This window comes from Glossina fuscipes, unplaced genomic scaffold, assembly GCF_014805625.2.
Source record: "Glossina fuscipes isolate IAEA_lab_2018 unplaced genomic scaffold, Yale_Gfus_2 3, whole genome shotgun sequence".
Classification (NCBI taxonomy): domain Eukaryota; kingdom Metazoa; phylum Arthropoda; class Insecta; order Diptera; family Glossinidae; genus Glossina; species Glossina fuscipes.
Window position 1 is genome coordinate 13609723 of NW_023998417.1, and position 9063 is coordinate 13618785.

Genomic DNA, 9063 nt, shown 5'->3' on the forward strand with positions numbered 1-9063 from the left:
ATAATTTCGTTCGATAATGGAATATTGATTTAAGACGTTGAACACATCTATCCGCAAGCATCATTTACATAAAACGCAAATAACGCATACAGCATAAATACATTTTCGCACTTTGAATATGATTTGTGTTTGCTTTGACTTGAGTAGTGAAATTTGTTTTACTTATATTTAATATATCAGTGCGAAAAAGAGAGGAAAGTTGGAAGAAGAAAGGCTAAGCATGTCAAAAAAAAAACGTCAGTTATAATAACAAAAGAAAACAATAAAAGACTAGAAAAAAGAAAAAAAAAAAACAAAAAAAGAAGAAAAACAAACCGCAAGTTATTTTACATCTACCGCGAGCAGTACTTTTCGCTTAGATGAGTCGTCTAAATATTTCACTTTTCACCATCGCTTACACAAGCAGCGTCAATTTCTTCTAATTTATGGATTTCAAATCCATGAAAGCGTTCGCTCCATTCTTCTTAAGCACGTTTTATTGAATTGCTTGCGTAACTAAAATTTACATTAAAAATCATTCTTCTTCTTAGTATCATTAAGCTTGGAGAAGAATGTACAGTCTTGCAAATACTTTCCACTTTCCACTTTCCACCTTTAGTCAGTCGTTCTAAGTGAAAAGTACTGCGTATAGGTATAGATATCTTGCGGTTTTTGGTTGCATTTAAAATGCAAAGTTGTTATGGTCTTTAACAACGCATATAAAATGCTCACGTATTCTGATAGAAAGCAAAGTAAAATAAATCAGGTCGAAAATATAAAAACTTTAAGAAACTTGAACAAAAAAAAAAAACAAAATCGTTTCGATTCCATTAAGAAGTCTGTTGTCGCTTATGTATGCTTAAGGAAAACAGCATAAATACTGTAAATAAAAAGAATGCAAAGTCTGCTCTCAACGTCCTGAGCATCCGAACATCATCCGAAGTTTGGACCGAAAAGTAAATTTTTTTTTAAACAAATTTTATAATTATTTTATTTTTAATTTTATCGAAGCAAAGAAAAGATTCGAACAAAAAGAAAAAGAAAGAAAAAAAAAAAACAGTATAACCACAATAAAATGCTGTTTACATAAATTAAAGTGAAAACGGAAAACTCTTAAAATTATGCATAAATGATTCGTGAAAACAAAAAAAAATTCAAACGATTGCAGGCTTTCGAAATGGCGCAATGAAAATGTATGGAAATGCATCAGAAAGAAGGCGAAAAGGCGAACGTGTGGTGAAGAAGGAAGTGTAGGGAGACGAAATGTAAAATGTGAATCTCTGGAATATCCGCTTAAGCTTAAGCAGTAAAAAGAGTTGAATAAATATAAAAATAATTATAAGGAAACATTTTTTAAGTCAAATGAATGTTTAAGATGCGAAATGCAAGGCAGACGTGCGAGCAACACGATTATATGAATATGGTACTGAAGGGTGAATGGGAGAACGGTTTTAACGAAAGCATAAGCTGCTAACCTGCAATGCATGTAAATAATAATGGATAAATATGTGCACAGAAATAAATTATTGCCAGATGGAGGAAATTATTGATTAAAACAATGTCTTTTAACATAAGATTCAATGAATGATTGATTAATAATTTGTTAAACTTTGTTAGACTTTGTGTATCTATTGATGAGACAATGATTGGGAAGTGCGCTTGTGGTGTTTCTTAAATGTACCGGTAACGGGTTCTCGCGATATTTTGAACGATAAAAAAAAAAGTACAAATAAATTAAATAAACTAAGATAATTTATAAATATGTCATTGTATTATTATATGGTTCGTTTCTTCTAAGACTTATCGTTATTTCTCCGCGCGTAATTTTCCAATAATTTTTCTTGTACGTATGTCTAGAAAGGGAATCCTTTTTTTTTTGTTGTATAGAGTTTTAACCTAAATAACTTAAATCAGTTGTTATCGGATGGTTTATCGTCTGCTTTGCTTGTAGCCAGAATATGCCAATGATTGAGCGACGGGAGCACTGTAAGCACCATGCGAGTCCCAACCGCTGCCACCGCCCGAAGACCACCCAGCGCTCGATGCTCCTGAACTCCAACCTGAACTGCCGCCGCCCGAATTTTTACCTCCGAATAGGCCACTTAGACCGCCCAGAAGTCCGCCGCCTCCGCCGGAACCAATTTGACCTAAACCACTGCTAGCTCCAGCGGCCAAAGCCATAAAGAACGCAATCACTGACACGACAAGCGCCTTCTTCGCCAAGAACATCAAGCCGAATAGAGCTCCAATCATTAGTACAACGAATTTAACGCCGACACCCATCAAGATGGGCAACAACTTTTTCAAAAGTTTCTTCTTTTTTAGACGAGGTTCGACAAGCAGTTCGCGAAAATCAGCCTTAATATCGTCAGGTATGGCTCGAGCCACAGACCGGGCAGCGTTGTTGAAATTAAAATTCAGCGAACGTTCAAAGAGGAAATTTTTAACATTCTCCATCAAATAGTTGCTCATCGAAATGGTGCGCGCCTCCACAGTAGGCGCCGTTTCCACAGCTAAAGCATTTTCGTTAATTGCCTTGGCCTGACGTCCCTCACCGTCTCGCAGTAAAGTAATGCCGCCAAAAATTTCAATTTGCGGTTTCTCGAAAAACGATTTTGCTTTCCGGTAAAACTGCAACGAAAACGGAGGACAAAGTAGGGAAAAATTAATAATTTCAATAATTTGCGATTTGTTAAATTAATTGCGTTGCCACAATTTTAAATTCATTGCTCTCACATATACATCCTAATATCCGAAGATATACATGATAAGGGATACGAATAGTTTGCATGTATGGGCCCTAACTAAGCTTTGGCAAAACAAAAGCGCTATCCCTTCATTTTTATTTAATTTCGTGCCCGAAAATGGAGCAAAAGAGGAACAACTTTTCCGACCTCATTTGGCACTAAGCAATGGCTTCATCTCAAACTTAAAATTAGCTTTTGCAGGAATTCTCCAAATTTTTTGAATGAGATTTTTTTCATTCTATGCAGGTCCACCCTAATATTTCGGTTTAAAGTTGAAATGAAGTTGAATGCCTGTACAGCAACATTAGGCGGCAGTTAATAGGGAGGAGTATTGCTTTACATTTTATTTTCCAATGCCGCGACGCTGCCAGCTCTCACCCCAAGTTCATATTATCATGCAACCAATGCGCTTTCCAATTGCTGCTTCCCGGTGGCGAAAGCGAAAGTACAAGCTACATAAGCGCAAGACTAGTTAGAGAGAGGGATGGCGCCATGGCACTAAAGTCGCGTTTTTGGACATGTCTGCAGATGGATTCAGGACGCAATAGTCCACCCAGACTAGTCACTCCATTTTATCTTGCTATCGCTAACAAAATTATGAAAAGCCAACAAAACATGCTCTAGATAAGATCGTTTCTGTTATAGGTAAAGGAATAACCAGTGTGTTGGCATATTAGTTCAGCTATCTGGATTGTGGTAAATATATATATTAGATAATGTAGGAATTGCGGGACTTTCAAGGAGTTCCCTAATCTGTGTATTTATTTTATTTATTCAATTTACTCTCATTCTCACGACTATCGCATTTATTAGGCTCAATATTTTTTAGACCATTTTTATCGACCGTTTGTTGTTGTTGTTGTTCTCCCAAGTTTTAATGTCGCAAAAATGTGGAAGTAGATAAGTTCAAATTCGTAACGATTACTTACGCTTTGCCTGAATTTAAAAATTTAATCATGCACAAACACATGTACAAACCCCGAACAAATCTCTGTCAGCTGAAGGTACAGAGAAAAATGGCTCAACTGCTGCTATCTGTTTAAGTTTCTTAAATTAAATTCAAACTCAGTCAATGCATTAATTCACTTCTCGAACAAAGGCACAGTGTGTGCTTGAAAATTGTCAGCAGGACTCAATTTTGGTTCCAATTTCCTCTAATACGAGTAAAACGACATTATCTCTTCACACAACTTTTGCCTCATTCGAGGCAAATTATTAAAAAAATTAAATAAAGGAACGTATAGCGATTTCTGATGATTAATGTGTACAGGTATTGCGCGAAAAATGCGTTACGATATCGCGCTTTAATATAATTAGGCAAATTGGGTCGGAGTCAAACAGAAGTAAGTCTTTAAAGCAATCATTGCTGCCATCAATAGGTTTTAAGCAAAGGTTATCGAACCACCAAGTGACCAAGTCCAGTCAACATCCATGAGAATTAAAAATTTCAGGTCATAACTAATCTCAATTTAATTTAAACTCTAGTTTAAATTGGTAGCCGTTAACCTAACCTTGTACCACGAACATTATTACTAACGATCTTTAAAAAGTCTGCGTAGCTTTCAATCGGGCGAAAGAAAAACATTTTCATTGATTTATTTCTGAGTTCGCATTACTGCACATTGGGTTAGTGAAAAGTTGACTTTTCCTCGAAGTTTGAAAGTTTGTGTTTCTTTTTTCAAATTATTTTATAAGATTGTAAGTAATCCCATGCGAACACAGAAATTGCATTTCTATGAAACCATTTCTTTCTAAGCAAATATCATTATTATTATTATTATTATTATTATTGGGTCGAAGGTTACATTTGCTTCGGTCACGCACTTAATTATTTATGTATCCGTACCGTTAATTGCAGACACGAGATTGAATCGGCTTCCAGGCATTCGCTGAATGCACCTGTTGTTGGTGTCGTTGTCTGTTCTACATTATTATCCTTAATGGGATCAGCCAGGACGACGTTAGTTAAGATGACGAGTATACACGTTACAAAACTTGCGATTTTCATTTTCATTTTCATTTTAAAATTTTATTTTTTATTTTTATTTTTTCTTTGCTTATCTATCTTATATATTTTTTGGTATATTTTATGTTGCAGATCTTCCCGGGAAACAACAACAACACCGCACACTACACTTAACTCCGAATATCACCGAATTTACTGTGTGTGTTCATTCGCATGGAACAAGTTAAGGTTTGATAGGTTTTCGGCCAGGTCAGGCTGTTTTTAAAGAGTCTCAAACAATCAACGACGAAATTTCGTATAATTATGCGCAAAAAAAAAAAAAAAAAACAGAAAACAAAAAAAAAAAAAAGCAAAAAACGAAAAACACTAAATACACGGAGGGATTTGGTTATGTTTAACGCTCTTAAAATGTTGTACGCCCTGTCTCGCGATACCTGCGTATTGACAATAAGTAATAAGAAAATACCAATAACAATAGCACATCACTCACATACGCGAATCGAAGTTTGCTATCGCCATCTTTTAGCACTTCACGTAAAAACGTTATCAATACCGGTAAACTCTAGAAAAAATAAAAAAAAATAAAAAAAATTAAGTAAAAATCTCTAGTACGCATACTCACAACACTCAAACCTGCGCAGTAAATAATGCTTCCCTGTGAAACGAACATATATGCATATCTAGTACAAGCAATAATTGAGAGTAAACTCAATTGTGAGCAAGAAACTCGTCAAAGTTAAAAAGATTTCCGCATACACTCCTCTCAGCTCGAATGTTTACTCTTTATATTAAGGGCGCCTTAATAGCTTTCTTCTCTTCTCTTTTTATCGTTTTCTTTGAATTAACCGTTAACATGCTATGTGCGTTAGCACACATGCTGGCTTACCCGTCGTCCCGTGCCGTCGACGGTCATAATCATAAAATTAATCATTAATCATGTGCATAGCTGTTTAAAAGTTATTTTAGTTGTGCGCGTACGAATGAAAGTTTCTTCTTACGTTCGATAATACAGTTACCATAAAAACGATATGTCGTCGCTGCCGCTGCTTATGTTGATGCTGATGCTGTTGCTTTAGCCGCTGACGATGCTGATGCTGATGCTGATGCTGAGCGTATTTTTTCATTGTACGTAAGTATTCATATAATTTTTTATATAACATCATGCATGTGTTTAAGTTAAACTCAAGGCCTTCAATTTTCTTCTTTTCAACGTTAAGCGTAGAAATAATAAAAAAATAAATATTATATGAGAAAAGGTATTGTGGTCAGCTTAGGACGACCGATAAGTTGAGTTGCATATATCGTCAGAGAATAAGAGAACAGTTACCACACTTGATTTGAATTACGTTTCTTAACGTGTATGTGATTGTGAAAGAGCTGAAGCCACTCTTTATTTAGGCGTTTAGGTACGTGATCATTATATAACGTCATTTCGTTTATTGTCACTCAGATCACAAAATGACTGAATTTTATTTTGATTAATTTAGGCTGTGTTCTATCGCTTGTAACTGCTCAAAAAGTAGTCACTAAGCAATGTACGGGAAATGCCCAGTCAGCGTCCTCTCTGTAATACGGCTTTTTGGCTTTTTGGGAGAATATTGTAACGCATTCACGTCGAGTCGAATCTTTTCGTAAATTCTCCAAGGGGGGAGTCACAAACGGAAAAGTCGAAAAAATAGTAAAACAATCGTTGCGATATATATGCTCAAAGGATGTAGATAAGAATAGAGATATTGTGGAGATATCTTAGTCTATGCGACGTTTATAGCCGGAAAATGCAAATCGTATGTACGAAAAGAAGCAACATTTTTTCATTTATAAAAATTGGTTTCGTTTATTTATAAAAGATTTTGCAAACGATGAAAAATTATATGTGCGCTGTTGGGCGTTCAAGGGATGTAACTGCATGTTTAATGTAGAAATTCAGGTGTATCTATATACTGCCTTTTTCAAGCAATAAAAACTTAAATAAGGAACAAGTAATCATTTAAACAATTTTATAACCTCTCCAACGTAAGAAAAAGTATTTCCACACTTTACGGCAAAAATCTCCCCAAGGAGTCCGTGCTCCGTTATTGCCTATATTGGCTAGAGAGGTATTACCACTTTTCCTATCGAATGGAAGACTGTTCGCCTTGTATATGGGTACCCGTTGTAAATACCTTATGATTCACATTAAAAATTCCCACTTACCCGCTTACACACACGACATCAGACAGATGAGCATAAATTGGTTGATTGCGGAAATCATTCTGCATCGATTTGCATAGTAAATAATACGCCTATCTCTGGGTGGTACATACGCCCTTATAAACTTAATATACTTATACCACAAGCGGTTGTACTATATAATTATACGAATATCATCTTAAAGTGTATGTATTAACAACTTGATAAATAGGTAAATAAAAATTCTCTTGACTTTATTTAACTCATCTTTCGCAGTTCGCTTTGATAGAAAGTTTTACAAAATTCCTTAAAAGGTTGCGTAATATTAAAAAAGCTGACATAAACTCTCACTTATTTGTTATTCATCTTTTCAATGGTGAACTATTTTTATAGCGTATATATATGAAAATATATTTAAGTACGTTAGCATCAGAAATCCGGTTATGTAACTCAAAATCGAACACTAAAAACCTGTAAATATTTAAAACATTACGGGCTTGAGTTTCTCTCTGCTGCTGCGGTCATTGTTATAAGAAGAAAGTATGAGTGTTTGTCACGATATCGAGCAAAAGTCCATTAACTCTATGCAACAAATCACATCCGGTCCATTGAATAAACTATCAATACATATGCACGCACGGCGTGTGTCATTATCAGTATTCATTGTATTGCAAAATACATTGTACAGCAGGTGCCTTCAACTTATTTAACTACATTAACAACTAACTCTTGTATGCTTTATAATCCGTAAGCTCGTATTCGCATTTATGTGAATGCACTAAATTTATGGATAAATGAATTTATTAATAAATGCCATAATCTATCTTTGGCTTGTTGTCGCCGCAGCCATTGTTCACAATTGACGTCAACTTGAACCTGCCAGGCGCTAAGCGCTTATTTCTTAAAGATGCCGAAACCGCTTTTTACAGCGAGATAAAATGTCTTTTTTTATCATTTTCCTCTCAATTGTTGGGCATCAATGAGTTCGGCCAGCATATGTAGTCCAGTTTAGTAGTTGCGCCGATGATGTAACTACTTGATAGGCTAATAGTGATTGATAGCCAGAACGAAGATAGTTTGCTACGTCGATATATTTGCAGCAAAATTTCGATTACCGCATTCTCCCGAAACGCAAGTCTTCTGAAGACTTTTCATATTTAGCACGAAATTTTAAAAAAGTCCGTCATAACATTGAATATAAATAAATACTGTGGTCACTTTAAGAATATTTCTGGTATTTAGGTTATACGGTACACGAAATAAAAAAAGCAAATCAACAAATAGCAAAGAGTTATATGTATGTGTGCGTGAAACAGTCCACACCTTCAAGTACCACGTACAAGTAAGTGTTCGTGTCTGCCTTCGCACTGAGTGTGTAAAACATACTTGAAAAATATATTTTTTATGAGAAAAAAAAAGAGAAATTTATGTAAAAAAAAAAAATTGATAATATTACGACTATAATGACATTACGATTTGTGGGGTGGCCATCCGCTGATTGCTTTTCAAACATCAATATTTCTTTCAAAGCACATGTAATTGGTTTCAATTCCGACTGATTTCTTGGCTTTCTAAACGATATAATTATCCCGAATAACCCGAAGACAATTCGTGCATGTGTGTTCTGCTTTACACACTCAAGTTGTAATTTGGATGCACGCTTGTAGTAACGCACGATTCATAGGCGTTGATGTTAGTCTTACACACGCAGCTTCTCTTCTTCTTGATGCAAGACGTTTGTTAGTGAAAAACATATTGGAATGGAAAAACCCTTGTCCCCAATACAGATAATCCGTTTAGTTTGCCAAGAGGTACAACTTCTGTAATCCCATCATTTCGACTCTACGATGCTATTATATTTTATTGTAACTGTAACATAATTTCACTGATTATAAGCGGACAAGGCCGACGATTGAATTTCCTACACCACTTCGCCTAGTACGACTTTTGTCGCGAATCTCTTCTTACATGTGAAATCGTTGTAAAAATGGAGTGATCCGAACCATTTTCAAAGCATGTCAGCATAACAAATTTCATCACAACAATATCTCAAAAGTTGCTAACTTGAGGCTGAACACACGCACACATGGACACCCGTCAGACGGACAGACATGCTTGGATCGATTGAGGAAAAGATTCTTCATCGATCGGTCTAAAAGATGGGTTCTATCTTAACCCTTTCTGGGCGTTGCATATGTCCGC

The 9063-nt window shown here is 35.5% G+C and overlaps 2 protein-coding genes across 2 annotated transcripts in view; one reads left to right on the plus strand and one right to left on the minus strand.

The window, feature by feature from the left end:
• Window positions 1–1759: 1759 nt before the first annotated feature.
• On the minus strand, window positions 1760–4771 carry LOC119634626. Its single transcript, XM_038028887.1, has 2 exons — window positions 4573–4771; window positions 1760–2610 (listed from the first exon to the last, which is right to left on the minus strand). Exons 1-2 carry the CDS (start codon window positions 4744–4746, stop codon window positions 1909–1911), a joined length of 876 nt encoding a protein of 291 aa, XP_037884815.1. The 5' UTR covers window positions 4747–4771; the 3' UTR covers window positions 1760–1908.
• Window positions 4772–5777: 1006 nt separating this feature from the next.
• Window positions 5778–9063, plus strand: part of LOC119634641 — a 23732-nt gene continuing 20446 nt past the window's right edge. Inside the window, exon 1 of the mRNA XM_038028904.1 lies at window positions 5778–5817. The gene's annotated coding sequence lies outside the window, so the exon portion shown is untranslated. The remainder of the gene's footprint in view (window positions 5818–9063) is intronic.